The following is a 17,634-nucleotide window of genomic DNA, read 5'->3' as shown; positions in this document are numbered from 1 at the left end:
TAAAGGAGGCAGGAATGTACAGTGGAGAAAGGACAGTCTCTTCAATAAGTGGTGCTGGGAAAACTGGACAGGGACATGTAAAAGTATGAGATTAGATCACTCCCTAACACCATACACAAAAATTAGCTCAAAATGGATTAAAGACCTAAATGTAAGGCCAGACACTATCAAACTCCTAGAGGAAAACATAGGCAGAACACTCTATGACATAAATCACAGCAAGATCCTTTTTGACCCACCTCCTAGAGAAATGGAAATAAAGACAAAAATAAACACATGGGACCTAATGAAACTTCAAAGCTTTTGCACAGCAAAGGAAACCATAAACAAGACCAAAAGACAACCCTCAGAATGGGAGAAAATATTTGCAAATGAAGCAACTGACAAAGGATTAATCTCCAAAATTTATAAGCAGCTCATGCAGCTCAATAGCAAAAAAACAAACAACCCAATCCAAAAATGGGCAGAAGACCTAAATAGACATTTTTCCACAGAAGATATACAGACAGCCAACAAACACATGAAAGGATGCTCAACATCTTTACTCATTAGAGAAATGCAAATCAAAACTACAATGAGATATCATCTCACACCAGTCAGAATGGCCATCATCAAAAAATCTAGAAACAATAAATGCTGGAGAGGGTGTGGAAAAAAGGGAACACTCTTGCACTGCTGGTGGGAATGTGAATTGGTACAGCCACTATGGAGAACAGTATGGAGGTTCCTTAAAAAACTACAAATAGAACTACCATATGACCCAGCAATCCCACTACTGGGCATATACCCTGAGAAAACCATAATTCAAAAAGAGACATGTACCAATATGTTCATAGCAGCCCTATTTACAATAGCCCGGAGATGGAAACAACCTAAGTGTCCATCATCGGATGAATGGATAAAGAAGATGTGGCACATATATACAATGGAATATTACTCAGCCATAAAAAGAAATGAAATTGAGCTATTTGTAATGAGGTGGATGGACCTAGAGTCTGTCATACAGAGTGAAGTAAGTCAGAAAGAGAAAGACAAATACTGTATGCTGACACATATATATGGAATTTAAGAAAAAAATGTCATCAAGAACATAGGGGTAAGACAGGAATAAAGACACAGACCTACTAGAGCATGGACTTGAGGATATGGGGAGGGGGAAGGGTAAGCTGTGACAAAGTGAAAGAGCGGCATGGATATATATACACTACCAAATGTAAGGTAGATAGCTAGTGGGAAGCAGCCGCGTAGCACAGGGAGATCAGCCCGGTTCTTTGTGACCGCCTGGAGGGGTGGGATAGGGAGGGTGGGAGGGAGACGCAAAAGGGAGGGGATATGGGAACATATGTATATGTATAACTGATTAAATTTGTAAAAAAAAAAAAAAAAAAAAAAAAAAAAAAAAAAAAAAAAAAAAAGAAAGTGGGCATAGAGGGAACCTACCTCAACATAATAAAGGCCATATACGACAAACTCACAGCAAACATCATTCTCAATGGTGAAAAACTGAAAGCATTTCCTCTAAGATCAGGAACGAGACAAGGATGTCCACTCTCACCACTATTATTCAACACAGTTTTGGAAGTCCTAGCCACGGCAATCAGAGAAGAAAAAGAAATAAAAGGAATACAAATTGGAAAAGAAGAAGTAAAACTGTCACTGTTTGCAGATGACATGATACTATACATAGAGAATCCTAAAGAGGCCAGCTGAAAACTACTAGAGCTAATCAATGAATTTGGTAAAGTTGCAGGATACAAAATTAATGCACAGAAATCTCTACATTCCTATACACTAATGATGAAAAATCTGAAAGAGAAATTAAGGAAACACTCCCATTTACCACTGCAACAAAAAGAGTAAAATACCTAGGAATAAACCTACCTAGGGAGACAAAAGACCTATATGCAGAAAACTATAAGACACTGATGAAAGAAATTAAAGATGATACAAACAGATGGAGAGATCTACCGTGTTCTTGGATTGGAAGAATCATTATTGTGAAAATGACTATACTACCCAAAGCAATCTACAGATTCAATGCAATCCCTATCAAATTACCAGTGGCATTTTTTATAGAACTAGAACAAAAAATCTTAAAATCTGTATGGAGACACAAAAGACCCCGAATAGCCAAAGCAGTCTTGAGGGAAAACAATGGAGCTGGAGGAATCAGACTCCCTGACTTCAGACTATACTACAAAGCTACAGTAATCAAGACAGCATGGTACTGGCATAAAAACAGAAATATAGATCAATGGAACAAGATAGAAGGCCCAGAGATAAACCCACACACCTATGGTCAACTAATCTATGACAAAGGAGGCAAGGATAGACAATGGAGAAAAGACAGTCTCTTCAATAAGTGGTGCTGGGAAAACTGGACAGCTACATGTAAAAGAATGAAATTAGGACACTCCCTAACACTATCCACAAAAATAAACTCAAAATGGATCACAGACCTAAATGTAAGACCAGACACTTTAAAACTCAGAGGAAAACATAGGAAGAACACTCTTTGACATAAATCACAGCAAGATCTTTTTTGACTCACCTCCTAGAGTAATGGAAATAAAAACAAAAATAAACAAATGGGACCTAATGAAACTTCAAAGCTTTTGCACAGCAAAGGAAACCATAAAGAAGATGAAAAGACAACCCTCAGAATGGGAGAAAATATTTGCAAACGAATCAACAGACAAAGGATTAATCTCCAAAATATATAAGCAGCTCATGCAGCTCAATATTTAAAAAACAAACAACCCAATCCAAGAATGGGCAGAAGACCTAAATAGACATTTCTCCAAAGAAGATGTACAGATGGCCAAGAAGCACATGAAAAGCTGCTCAACATCACTAATTATTAGAGAAATGCAAATCAAAAGTACAATGAGGTATCACCTCACACCAGTTAGAATGGGTATCATCAGAAAATCTACAAACAACAAATGCTGGAGAGGGTGTGGAGAAAAGGGAACTCTCCTGCACTGTTGGTGGGAATGTAAAATATAGCCACCATGGAGAACAGTATGTAGGTTCCTTAAAAAACTAAAAATAGAACTACCATATGATCCAGCAATCCCACTACTGGGCATATACCCTGAGAAAACCGTAATTCAAAAAGACACATGCACCCCAGTGTTCATTGCAGCACTATTTACAATAGCCAGGTCATGGAAGCAACCTAAATGCCCATCAACAGAGAAATGGATAAAGAAGATGTGGTACATATATACAGTGGAATATTACTCAGCCACAAAAAGGAACAAAATTGGGTCATTTGTTGAGATGTGTATGTATCTAGAGACTGTCATATAGAATGAAGTAAGTCAGAAAGAGAAAAACAAGTATCGTATATTAACGCATGTATGTGGAACCTAGAAAAATGGTACAGATGAACTGGTTTGCAGGGCAGAAGCTGAGACACAGATGTAGAGAACAAACGTATGGACACCAAGGGGGGAAAGTGGCGGCGGGGAGGGGGTGGTGGTGGGATGAACTGGGAGATTGGGATTGACATGTATACACTTATGTGTATAAAACTGATGACTAATAAGAACCTGCTGTATAAAAAAATAAAATTAAATTAAAAATTAAAAAAAAAGAAAAGCACTGTCAAATACACAAAGTTTGGCAAAATGAAAATCGAAAAAATAATTGATTTCTACACCTCTACACTGTACACTCCAACAGGGCAAGGATTATATTTGCTTTCTTCACCATTATATTCCCACTATCTACACACTGTCTAGCTTACCAGATGTTTGCTGAATGCACTAAAGAACAAAACGCAAAAGTGGTACTTCTCCGGTTAAGCTAAGTCGTGTACCTTTTAACTGTAGTTATCTGTTGAAAACCTGAGAATCTGTAAACCGTGAAAAGGGAAGATACACTAGTTCTGATCTAGCTTTATCTTTTCTTCTCACTACTGTGTAGATCAAACCTAGATATTGTACAATCATTGAGCACTGTTGCAAATACTTATGCTACCAGTAATGTAAGTGCCACCGCTCTTGCTTTCTCTCCTCAAACTTCTCTCTCCTCATTCTGGGTTAATATGTCAGCATTATTGTTTCCACCAATCACTACCAAGTGGATGGCAGACTGAATCATTCATTCTTTTTTTTTTCCCCGCAGTACGCGGGCCTCTCACTGTTGCGGCCTCTCCTGTTGCAGAGCACAGGCTCCGGACGCCCAGGCTCAGCGGCCATGCCTCATGGGCCCAGCCGCTCCGCAGCATGTGGGATCTTCCCGGACCGGGGCACGAACCCGTGTCCCCTGCATTGGCAGGCGGACTCTCAACCACTGCGCCACCAGGGAAGCCCAAGTTCCATTATTTATATATGCTGCAGCTTTTTCCAAAGGGCTCTAACACGCTTCAATTTTTTTTTTCTTCCTTCCAGGAAATAAGAGAACAGTACTTACTCACCTTTCATTAAACTCTCTGAGTAAAATGAATCATAATATTTCAAATCAGACCTTCTCAGGCTAAATTTTTTGTAGAGTTCATTGCTAGCACAGCTACATTCAAGCACAGAAAAACTCCTGCACAAAACCATAATCTGATCTTCAAATGTCATTCCCATAACCCCATGCTTTGTCTTCCTTCTACACCTTGGATACGTCCACCTAAGAATGTTTTATATTTCCTTAGCTACTTTCCTTGAACCTGCAGTATGCACACAGATTCAAAATATTTACACATGATGGAAATCTCATGCACATCAGCTCCATATCATGAGCTGTTACAGTTCAGCCAACTGGTGCCTCATCATTTCCCTGGAAACCAGTCCCAGAGCCATGGAATACCCAATAACCACATGGCAACAAAGTTAAGGCCAGAACACGAGAAGCTCAAAGCTTACCTCTAACATGAGAGAAAAGTCATTACTCTGGTGAAAGGCTCAGATAATGGATGTGTAACATGACAATGTTCCACAGCAAGCGGAAGAATCAACTCACAGAATGAGAGCACTGAATAGCAGCTGAAGAGAAATACTAAGACCATGATGTTGTTATTTCAGATGGTATACTGAGATGTAACCTAGATTCTTACGGCTACTGGAAACATGCAAAAATAATGTACTCAAGCTGGACTTTCCCTCACAAGTTATGGGATGGGTATCCCTAAATATAATTTCTTTCCCCGACATAGCATTTTATAGTTTACAAAATTCTTTTGAAAAATTGTGCCATTTGATTTTAAAATCCACTTGGTTAGGTTGGTAACATCACCCATTTTATAGATGGTGAAAGTGAAGCCCAAAGAGGCTAAGGGACTGCTAATAACTGCTAGTAACATACAACTATTAACTGAATGACATGGCCAAAATTTAAACCCAGATCTTCCGACACCAAGTTCAATGAATGTGATACTATTCCATAGCTCCCTAAATCAGGTGATCCGTAATTCAAAGTGACAACTGCTTATTCAACTTCAAAAAATATTTTTATATGTCATCTGCAAAGTTCCTTAAAATATAAAAATGAAATACGAAGTCTCTGTAAGATATTTACCTCTTGTGCAAACGACTCTGCTTTCTTTCGAAGGTCCTTCTCCAGTTCCAAGTTCACTTGCATTTCCTCATACTCTTCTACTGCTAGCATGGACACTTGAGAAGACAAGGAAAAGAAAATGGACAATACGCCACACAGATTATCAGGAATACGGATGAAAAATGGTGATGAAAAGATTCCTTATTCAGGCATATAAGCACCCACTTTCATTGCTGGTTGGAGTATAAATTGGTAAGACCTTTTTAGAGGGCAACTTGGCAATATGAATCTAAAATCTAAAACTATTCATACCCTTTGACTCAACAATTCCACTTTTAGGAATGTATTTATTCTTCTAAAAGAAAAAATCATGAACATATACAGAGATTTAATTGCAAGGGTGCTCTCTGCATCGTTGCTGAAAACAGTGAAATAATCTAGATGGTTTAACACTGAAGGATCAGTAAGTAAAGTATGTTGTGTACAAGAAATATTCTGCCATCAAAATTACATTGTAGAGGCATATTTACTGAATGGAAAGACATTCATGATATATTTTTTAAATGAGTTCATTTTTGTTTTTTAAAAGCCACATACAAAACACGTCAACAAGGATTTCACTGAAGAGGAAACATGTGAAAGGCCAATTACCATCTGCATTAGTAACCAAGGAAAAGGAAAGTAAAACCATAGCTACCTTTTTATACTCACCAAAGAGGCAACTGGCAAAAATTTAAAAGTATAGCTATATCAAGTTGGGAGAGAATACAGAACAATGGAAACAAATACACTGTTAACAGGAGTATAATATAAACTTATAGATCTACTTTAAAAATAATTTGGCATTATGTAGTGAAATTGAAGATAAAATTTTACCTTTGGCATATATCTTAGTGAAACTCTTGGATATGTGCACCAGAAGACATGTATAAGAATTTTCATAACAGCATGACTTGGAATAGCAAAAAAACTGGAAAAAACTCAAACATTCACCAAATGGATACGGGATAAATGAATTTTGGTATAGACATTGAATGAAATATTATACAGCAGTGAAAATAAACATACCACAGCAATACCCTTCAACGTGATGAACTGGACAAACACAAAAAGTTGCAGAAGGATATATGCAAAATGATATCATTTATATAAAGTTCAAAAACATGCAAAATTAAATAATATGCTGTTTAGGGATATATATATATCTGACAAAACTATAAATAAAAGCAATGATAAAAGTCCAAGGAAGGAACACAAGTAGAGACTTGATGTTCAGGGGCTTGTAAAGCACCGATGGGCAAAAAAGATATTTCTTTTGTTGGTATTTTATTTATACTCCATATACGTTATAAACATATTTAATAAACAATTCAATGTACATATGTAGGTTTTTTGATTGAAATATAGTTGATGTACAATATTGTATGTTATAGGTGTACAATATAGTGATTCACAATTTTTAAAGGTTATGCTCCATTTATAGTTATTATAAAATATTGGCTATATTTCCTGTGTTGTACAATATACCCTTGTAGCTTATTTTATACATAATAGTTTGTACCTCTTAGTCCCCTACCCATAAATTGCCCCTCCCCCCTTTCCTCTCCTGGAAGAATAAACACTAAAATGTTAATAGTGCTTATCTCTGGACTGTAAGGGTTGAGTTCTATTTTTTTTTCTTTTCCCATATAAATCTATACTTTCCACCAAAAAAGTATGTTATTTGAATAAAAAGAAAAAATGTACATCTGTAAGTTATTTCAAAGTGTTCTCCATGTTTATAAAGAAGAGGAACAGCCTTAGATCCATATGGGCCCAGGTCAGAGCTTTGAATTAAAGAATCACTGTGGACAGAAATCTTCAAAGGGACTATACTGTTGAATAGGAGCAACATGAATTCTTTCCTACTTTTTGACATTTTGTGACCTATTCTGTTAAATAATGATGTAGACGGGACAGAGGGAGTGATGACGCCATTACCAACTAGGAACCACATAGGTGGACAGCACACTAGTCTCTCCATTGGCTTCCAGCAAGGCACTTTCAATCCTGAGCTGAGTCATGTCAATAAAAACCTTTAAAAAGGCTCTCTTAATGGCAGCTTTCACAAACTGTTCCTCCAGGGCACTTCAGTCCTGATTAAGGACTGGTTTGCTGCGTAATGACATAGAATTTCAAACTCTGTACTCGGCCAATCTACTGCGTCCTCAGAGGAAAGACTAATAGTCTTACTCAAGTAAAGCAATGAAGTGGTGTTTTGTGATGTGAATTACAGGTCCCTGAGAGCTAAATGATTTTCAAACCTATTTAAAAAAAAGAAACTTCACAAAGAAAACAAAGAAGATTATGACTATCTGAGGCCCTGGGCAAGATAACTGACTTTCTATTCTATGTCCAGAACACTATAATAAAAAGTGAATTTTCACATGACCTGGCCCTCTTGGATTCTGAAAGAAATTTGGTTGGTCCTAGTCATGTATTTATTTATATAATCTCTCTCTTCCTAGATAAGGGTCTCCCTGAAGGCAAGGTCCATGATATTAACCTCTGCAGAGCCCTCTGTTTCTAGCACAGTGCATCACGACTGAAAATTCTCCTACACCATTTCTATCTTCTTAAATGCACAAAAGGCAGAGGAAATGTTACAACCTAGTGCATCTCCCACACTTAGCTACAAGGTCCTTTATTTACTAAAAAAAAATCTCAATTCATGAATGACACAAAGATGGAGAACTACCACCAATAACAAAAGGGAAGGCCCTGGGTCTGAAAGGTTTCCTTTTAGTGTTGTAGCTTCTGAACTAGGAAAGACAGTGGCTGAGGGAAAAAAGGAGAACAAAAAGCATAGTAAGTCCCCTCCCTTAAGAATTATGTTTGCAGAACTGCACTTTGCTCCTTTGCCCTAAACCAGGGGACATAAGAAATGGTCCCATGAGACTTGATGCTGTGTTTTATGACAAGGATGATGGAATCAAATTACACAGAATTTTCTCTAGAAGTAGCCTCTGGAGAAAGTTCCTTCTCACCATGAGACCAGGTCTGCTTCTCCTGACCAACAGGTAAATTTGTATGTGATTCATAAAAATGATCATGAATCTCTCATCACTCTGGCTCATAGACAGCTGAGAGCCAGACTTCAGGCACACAGGCAGGAAATGTGCAAGAACTCGGAGTAAGTAATAAGCACTTTGTACATTAACACACATTCTCACTTTCCCTTTGTCCCATTTTCCATATCCTCTTAATTTAAAAGTTTTTCATATAATGTTGCATGTATTTATGTAGATATCATAATCTCTCCTGGATCGAGGAGAGGTTTACCAATTAACCTACCAGATATATAAATACTGAGGGGATAGCCAATATGGCCACGGTCCCAGGATATATGTAGGACAAAAGAGTATTTAGGTTTGAAGTTTCAAAATGAGCGGGTCATGAATTCTTCAAGCAAAAGCACTTTTAAATGTCCCCAGACTCTCAGGTAGGTGGTAAAAGAATTAGGAATGAGAGAGACTCATTGCTAGAAGTTAGGAAAACACAATATAGAAGATTTCTGCTACAAGAATCTTTAGACACCAGTATAAAACAACACAAAATATATATAAACAAAATAAATTACATATATATTTGAGGAAAAAGACTGGAAATACATACCTCTATTACATTTTTCTAAGACTTTTCTCTGTTCAAGAACTTCCGAATTTAAAACATCTTTTTCTTGTTTAACTTTATTTACCTAAAAATGTGATATTTTGAGGGGAGAAAACATCCAAAATTGTAAAACATGATATATGATGATGTGTGATACTTAAATTGCTGTTCAACTTTCAACACGATGTTACATTAAAGCAGTAATTGGCTTCACTGTGCTAGGCTTCTATTAAAATGTTTTTAAAGCCTCAAAGTAACTATTTAATTTAGGATGTACATCTGGAACTTCTTTACATATTCCAAAGAGTATTGGCATTGGTCCCTAAATATGGCAGTGTTCTAGCCATCCAGTGTAAATGACTGACATTTTTAATGCAAAAATCCAATTAGACTGCACCCAGAAAATACTTGAATCATTTAATCAGAGAGCCAATATTCAATTTTGGTATTCATTTTAAACTCTGATGACATTTGGCTTAAGTAAAACATACATAAATTTTTTAAATAAAAAAGACTTTGAACTTTGACTTCTGGCTTAAACAAAATACATATGAAAATCCCCCCCTGCCAAAACTTAAATTTCTGAAATAATTTTTGGCATCTATCAATAGGAAAAGAGAATATCATAGTATAGTTTTAAAAAAAGAAAGTAGAGTTACATGTACCAAGTGGATAAATCTCAAAAGCATTATGCTGAATTATAAAAGCAGGTTTATATAGTTAAAAACACTCAAAATACTAGGTATTGTAAAAATGTAAATATATGCATTGAAATGATAAAAAACAAGTTCAGAATAATGGTTGTTTAAGGAAACAGTGCAGGGAGTGAGGAGAATGCAGTTAGGGAGAGATGCACACGGGTTTCAATACTATGCTAATGTTTTATGTATTAAACTACATAGTAGGCATATGGAGGTTCGTTATTTTGTTTTTTACACTTTTCAGATGTCTGAAATAGTCATAATAAAGATACCTTCTGAAATGGCTTCCAATAACACCTCTAAATGGGAGGGGACGCTTATAAATAATTATAATTGAGAATTGGAATGCATCAAAATGTCTTTCTTTCTCTCCTGTGGTTATACTCAAGAAACAAGCTAAGGTAATGGTCCCTGAAAGGGACCCTGAACCCATCAGCACTCCCAGATGGTCTGTGAACTGGTTTCTTTTAGTGTAAGCTATACTGTTGTTTTCGGTTTAAATTAGTAACTGGTATACACTGTTCAACGCTTCTAAAACGTCATCATCCTTCTTCCCACTCACACTTACTGCCACAATAAGTAAAAGCAACTGGGGCTGGGAGGTTGGTGGTCACTGCTTTCCAACCTTTTTCACATTATGGCCCTTAAGAATATGTGTATGGGAACTGGGGCAACTGAAAGAGGCTGCTCGCTGAAGGGGTCAATACCCTGGCATACCTGTAAGCCATCTGAAGGATATCAAGGTGCTATACACATCAGTTGGGAAGCTTTGGGCTACAGACTCTGAGAACCACTGATACAAGTTAAACCGAGACTGCAAAGGCAGATCCTTGAAGCCTCATGCAAAGAAGGCTAATTATGCGCTCCTGCTCTTAAAGACAATTCAAAAGGAGAAGTAAAAAGATTCTCCAAATACCCACTTGAACCCATTCTACCATCTATCATATATGGCTGTGTTGGAGGTGCAGAGGGGGATAGCCTTTCCCAGCTGAGTCAGCCCTCCATCAGTGAAGCAAAATCATTCTTCACCAGCAGCAACAAAGTGTATGACTTAAATGCAGATATCACTGTCACAAATCTGCCTCACAGTGAAACACGAGGGACAATAGGAAACACTTCAATGTTATTTTACTATTTTATTTCTTGAGCTAGACAGTGGGTACATGAATGTTCATGATCTTATTTTCTATACCTTTTTGTATGTCTGAAATAGTGGGGACAAGAGAAGATTAAAATTGGTACATGGTTCTCAGGTCAGAAATTAGCTTCCAACAGCAAGTTTTTGACTTAGCCTGTCCCCAAACACCTTAAAACACTAAAGGTCTTGCCTTTCGGGCCTAAGATACATACTTCTTCAATTACTTCTACAAGTTTGCTCTTGAGATTTTCCAGTTCAATGGCTAATATCTTCTTTTCCTCCTGAACAGATACAATTTGATCTCGAAGTTCTGCAGTTTTAAAGAAAAAAATAAGAAAAAAAGCCTTATTTTTAAAAGAAGAAACCAATCTTTTCAGAAGAATTGAAAATGCCAATCCATGTGCAGCTTATGGTCAAAGTTATTCCACAATTAAAAGGAAAATGAAGTAGCAAAAAACAATGGAAATATCACTTCTCCCCCCGCCCCACCAAATATAGCTATGTTTCTAAAATTTTGTATCAGGCACGCTCACTATGTTAAATATACTAGATCATGTTTTCTCTGCAATATATCAAACCTGTATTCTAGGAAACTATCTGGCATTTTAGAAGTAGAATTTTTTTTAAGCTTTCAGCAAAACAAATTAAGGCACTGTACTAATTTCTTTTTTATTTTATAATGGCCATGGGCTTTTGTTACAATGCAATACAAACAAACTGGGCAGCTAATAATTTGGAGATTTTGATTTAAAGAAAAAAATCCTGACTTGCTGCCAATTTACAGCCCTTAAACATTATCTGAACTCACTCAAAATATAACCTATTTGAAAAAGGGTTAATTCTAATAATTTTCTCTCCAGGGTGTTGGGGTTTTGTTTCTTAATTTACTTCATATTTCATATTATTGAGACTTAATGAAATCTGTATTACTAGAGTGAAAGTACTAGCAACTATAAGTGCAAAAACTTCTGTTCTAATAATGTTCTCTCCAGGGTGTTCGGGTTTTGTTTCTTAATTTACTTCATATTTCATATTATTGAGAGTTAATGAAATCTGTATTACTAGAGTCAAAGTACTAGCAACTATAAGTGCAAAAACTTCTGTTAGATTAAAGTTACTTCTACCACTCAAATGTTAAAAAAAAAAACATGGATTAGCACAGAGTACTTAAATTTATACCCAGGCCCACATACTTCTGCCACTTAGCTTTTCAGAGCTTTTCATTTCTTACCCTTCTCCAAGGATAGTTAGAAACCTGCTATGTGGTTATTTATTTATAAATAAGTTAAATCAAACTTTTTACATGAACCCAGCTTAACTGAAGGGTTCTCAGAGACTTATTTTAAAACCACCTTCTTCACTGGCTGGCTAATCTTAAAGAAGAACAAGAGACATACCATTCAAGACCTAACAGAAGGGAGAAATACAAACAAAAGGAAAGCCTTTAAACTTCCTCTCCCTTCCTACCAACATAAATATGATTTTGTCTTAAGTTAGGGGGCAGAAAGTCAGGTTAAGATGGCTTTCTTTTTACTTTCTTCTTTATACTTCTCGCTGAAGTTTTATCTACCAAACAAGCAAACAAGTATTGCTCCTGACAGGTATAGTAAGTTAAAATGCTCCACTAGTTACTGAGCCCCAACTGTTTTCCTACATCCTTAACAATATATAGGGGTGTGTGTGTGTGTGTGTGTGTGTGTGTGTGTGTGTGTGTATTTATTAATAAAGTTACTGTGTATTTCATAGATGTATCATGTGATCTTGCCTTACAGCACTACTTGGGGGCCCCACCGCAGTTACTTAATACCACACACTGCTTTTAGCTCATTGCCTGAATCATATGGGAAGTTCTTGGAGGGCAGAGACTAAGCAATTTGGGGAGGTATCTTCCCCAAAGATTCCAACAGAGAACCAGACTAACCGGAGGTGTCGGCTAAATATATTTTTATTCATTCTTACTTTCATTTAACAAAAATATCTTATTACACAGTCCTATCCTTTAGAAGTTCATAGGCAAACTGACTGCCTCTGTCAAGACAATGCTTTCAAAAGTGCCTAACCCCAAACAAGAAAGTACTCATAACGCTATACATCCATCATGATTCTCAACCAGGCCACCCCTGTGACAAATAATCAGAATTTTTTCCAAAGTAGGAACCAGGCGTCAATATTTTTTGAAATTATCATGTAATTCCAATGTGCAACCAGGGTTCGGAAGCATTATCCTAACAGGAGTCAAAAACATGCTCAATAATTAAGCCAGGGATCCTACCCTTGATTTGCTTCTGACACTGTACTGAGACACAAGTCTCGGCAGCACCCTCAGGGTCCATGGTTGAATCTTCATCATCAATGTTGATCTCTTCAGTTATTACATCTGGCCCCAGCTTGGCCATGTATAACATGCTGATTCTTTTCAATGCTTTATTTTCTTTATTTAGCTAAGGCAAATATAAAGACAGTTATTTTAACAGCAGTCAAATGAGTGTCTTGCCACCTAGAGGGGTGGGATAGGGAGGGTGGGAGGGAGACGTAAGAGGGAAGAGATATGGGGATATATGTATACGTATAGCTGATTCACTTTGTTATAAAGCAGAAACTAACACACCATTTTAAAGCAATTATACTCCAATAAAGATGTTTAAAAAAAATGAGTGTCTTGGATTTTTAAACAATAGACAAATTAAGTGTATTTTTGTCTTGCACATTCATCAACATTCACAGCATGAAGTAACAATTAGAAGAGTCATTAAATGAGGTTTTTTAATAATTTCTAATATTAAACTTATTACTTTAAGTAAGACCTATGCCTTATAGCCAGCAGCATGTGAAAATGCTAGTTATAAATGATAAATACAAGAAGAATTGAGATAAAACACCAGTACAGATTAAATAAAATTTCAATTTATTCACAGTCATTAAAAGTCTTAATTTAAGACACTTTCTTTCAAGCAAATATTTTGTTTGATGCTGTGCTGTGAATATCTTTTAAATGTTTGTTTGCCTGGCACTCTCTGTTTTCTGTACACTGACACTCCTCTTCACTGTTCCAAATGATTTCTATGGGAACAGCCAAGTTCTCCCAAAGCACAACCTACCACTTTGGCCATAGCTATAATAATTAGTCCAGGAATTAGGCACATAGTCCAAGCTTGGTCAATTAGATCCCTTCTCTAGAAATTTGGAGACTGGAACAGAGAGATGAATTCCTTTCCATGTGTCTGGATATACAGTAGCTACTGGCAACCACATTACACTACTCAATTGAGGAACAGAGAAAGGCAGTCCACAGCAAAGCCAAAATGGAGCCAATGTGTAGGAGAGACAGAGAAAAGCAACAGACACAGGGTTTGCCACAGGGCTCCAGTCCATTCCTAAAACGCTCCTAGCTCATGGATTCTATGGGATTCTCCAATATCCCTCTGAACAAATTCCTACTTTTTTTTTCCTTTTCTTGCTTAAACTAGTTCAAAATGTGTTTCTATCTGTACATAGAGTTCTAATAATACACGATAGAAGAAAGTTCAAGATACATTTCTATTATCTCTATCTAATTCACTGCAGATAAAGGAATCCTAATTCATTAATGTATCTGTTATCCCCTGATGTAAAAATGAGTTGGTTATCAATTATCGTTACCTTCTTCAGCTCCTGTGTTTATGTGCATATAAATGTTAGTACAAGGCACACACGAAGACTAAAATTGATCCGAAGTCCACAGAAGGAAAATATGGTTTTGCTTATGTGTTCTCTTCACAAGACTAAAACATAAAAGGTCTTCTCTTATTTGAGCAGAAAGTATTTCGTATATTGATTTCTCTAGCATAAAGTATAAGATATAGAAATGTGTTTGCATTTACTAAGGGCCGTTGGCCATCAAGACAAGTTCTTAATTTAATAACAGACATTGAAAATAAACAAAGACAGAAACAATCCACTGGAAAGCTAAACGCTCTTCACTGCTGTAAACCTTATGCCAGAATAAGATGTTTAGTATGGTATTTGTCTGGCTTTGGTTCTTCATTTGTGATCAGGCTTAACCCTTCAGGGTTTCTCTCAGGGAAAGCCCAGCCCATTTCAATTTGGGAGATCTGATTCTTACCCCAATAATATGGAAACTAAATATACCCCAAGTAGCGTGGTCTGGAACACAAGAGCATTCCCTAGAGTATTCCCTGACCTCTCTGGGGAATCAGGAAGAATCACTTAGAAATGGCTATGAACCATTCCACAGATTCTTCCTGGGAAGGATGGCGAGATCTATTCAGGGAATCAGACACAGACCTTTATTCCCAGTTACCAGCCCATAGCTCCAGCTTCTAGTTCTCCATATTTTTTTTTTTTTTTTTTTGCGGTACACGGGCCTCTCACTGCTGTGGCCTCTCCCGTTGAGGAGCACAGGCTCCGGACGCGCAGGCTCAGCGGCCATGGCTCACGGGCCCAGCCGCTCCGTGGCATGTCGGATTCTCCCGGACCGGGGCACGAACCCGTGTCCCCTGCATCGGCAGGCGGACTCTCAACCACTGCGCCACCAGGGAAGCCCTCCATATTATATTAGAGGATCAGGGATAAGATATAAGACCCATGATTTCCCAATCCCTCTTCCTTCAGATGGAAAATTCAAGTAAACACTGTTGTGGGTTCTTTGAACCATGAACGCTAGAGCATGGCACTAGACGCTCAAGGACCATCATCAATTCTCAAATGATGACATCTTTTCTGAATGCAAGGAGAAAAGAACAATTTAAGAAAAACTCAAGTGAAAAAACTCAAGACTTAGTTTGTAAATCTGCCTCCTAATATTTAAACTAATGGTTCCCAACCCTGCACGTTACCATCTGTAGAGTTTTTTTTTTTAAAAAAAAACTCCCAACATGCAGCCCCTCACCAGACCAAAATCTCTGGCAGTAGAGCCCAGCATAGCACTTTTTCAGGGCTTCCCAGGTGATTCTAATGTACACCAATACTACAGATAATTGACATAGAGGAATGCAGTACTTGAGTATGCATTTCTATAAAATTAGTATAGCAGAGTTAAGAATTCAGCTCTGCAATCAAATTCTGTCTCTGCCTCTAGAATAATCTAATCTTTCAGTGTCAGTTTTCTCCTCAGCTAACTAAGGATAAAAATAGTCTCTATCTCATAATATGAAGATTAAATGAGATATACATAAAGCATTTAATATAGTGACTGACAAACAGTAAAAATTCAGCAAATATTAGCTATTAGTAACAAAAGAGGTTTAGTTTGTGTGTCTAATTTTCCTCTGAAAGTCAGTTATCAGCTAGTTTTCTTCAACCAAGGTATTCATCTATACAATGTTTCTTCTCCCAGGATTCTCATGAAAAACTGAAAATACTAATTTTTGCCATCTGGTGCTCCCCAGGCCACTATCGAAGTAATATTTAATAGCCTAACAGTTAACAGTTCTGCCCTCAAAAGAGTTTTAATGCTTCTATCAAGCCAGGCACCAAAGTCTACCACATACTATTTGGCTGTAATACAATTACTCTATTCAACAAAGTTACTATCTCAAGAAAAAAGCCAAACAAAATTGCAAACATCTTCTCTAAAACAACATTTTCACATTCTGAAAGAAGAAATATAAGACTTATACACATTAAATCTTATAACCATACTAATTTTTGAGAACTCTGAATTCACAAATTTGGGCTGAGAAATTTCACTGCAGTTATTATTCATCAAGTTATATAGGTTAATGGCATGCTACTTGGGTTTTAGAATCCTTATTAGTTACAAGGCAAAAATAAATCTTTTGTAACCCTACAGTAACAGAATCTTATACTATATTCAAATTTAATTAGAGTTTTTATATTGAGCACAGTTTAATGAATATTTAAAGATACAAAATAAGCAAGTTAAACAGACTTGGATCATACGATTTAAATAACTGGTCTATACTTATCAGTTTAACTTTCACATTTTAGCAAAGCAAAGCATCCACACTTGCTTTTAAGGAAATAATGCAGTCAAATTGTATTTCTGACCCACCTCCTAGAGAAATGGAAATAAAAACAAAAATAAACAAATGGGACCTTATGAAACTTAAAAGCTTTTGCACAGCAAAGGAAACCATAAACAAGACAAAAAGACAGCCCTCAGAATGGGAGAAAATATTTGCAAATGAAGCAACTGACAAAGGGTTCATCTCCAAAATACACACGCAGCTCATACAGCTCAATATCAAAAAAAAACAAACCCAATCCAAAACTGGGCAGAAGACATAAACAGACATTTCTCCAAAGAAGATATACAGGTTGCCAACAAACACATGAAAGAATGCTCAACATCACTAATCATTAGAGAAATGCAAATCAAAACTACAATGAGGTATCACCTCACACCAGTCAGAATGGCCATCATCAAAAAAATCTACAAACAATAAATCCTGGAGAGGGTGTGGAGAAAAGGGAACCCTCTTGCACTGTTGGTGGGAATGTAAATTGATACAGCCACTATGGAGAACAGTATGGAGGTTCCTCAAAAAACTAAAAATAGAATTACCATATGACCCAGCAATCCCACTACTGGGCATATACCCTGAGAAAACCATAATTCCAAAAGAGTCATGTACCAACCACAGTGTTCATCACAGCACTGTTTACAATAGCCAGGATATGGAAGCAACC

At 36.8% G+C, this 17,634-nt stretch overlaps 1 protein-coding gene across 3 annotated transcripts in view; it reads right to left on the bottom strand.

Moving 5' to 3' along the window:
- Positions 1-17,634, bottom strand: part of SHTN1 (shootin 1) — a 112,153-nt gene that overhangs the window by 59,711 nt on the left and 34,808 nt on the right. For all 3 annotated transcript variants that reach the window (XM_060099139.1, XM_060099120.1, XM_060099129.1), the window contains 4 exons: positions 13,256-13,424; positions 11,196-11,293; positions 9,148-9,229; positions 5,515-5,609 (listed from right to left, as the gene is read on the bottom strand). In XM_060099139.1, the coding sequence (XP_059955122.1) occupies positions 5,515-5,609; positions 9,148-9,229; positions 11,196-11,293; positions 13,256-13,424 (444 nt within the window). The remainder of the gene's footprint in view (positions 1-5,514; positions 5,610-9,147; positions 9,230-11,195; positions 11,294-13,255; positions 13,425-17,634) is intronic.

This window comes from Mesoplodon densirostris, chromosome 1 (genome assembly GCF_025265405.1).
Source record: "Mesoplodon densirostris isolate mMesDen1 chromosome 1, mMesDen1 primary haplotype, whole genome shotgun sequence".
Lineage (NCBI taxonomy): Eukaryota > Metazoa > Chordata > Mammalia > Artiodactyla > Ziphiidae > Mesoplodon > Mesoplodon densirostris.
Note: the sequence above shows the minus strand (reverse complement) of the source record. Positions and strands in the feature narration are given on the sequence as shown.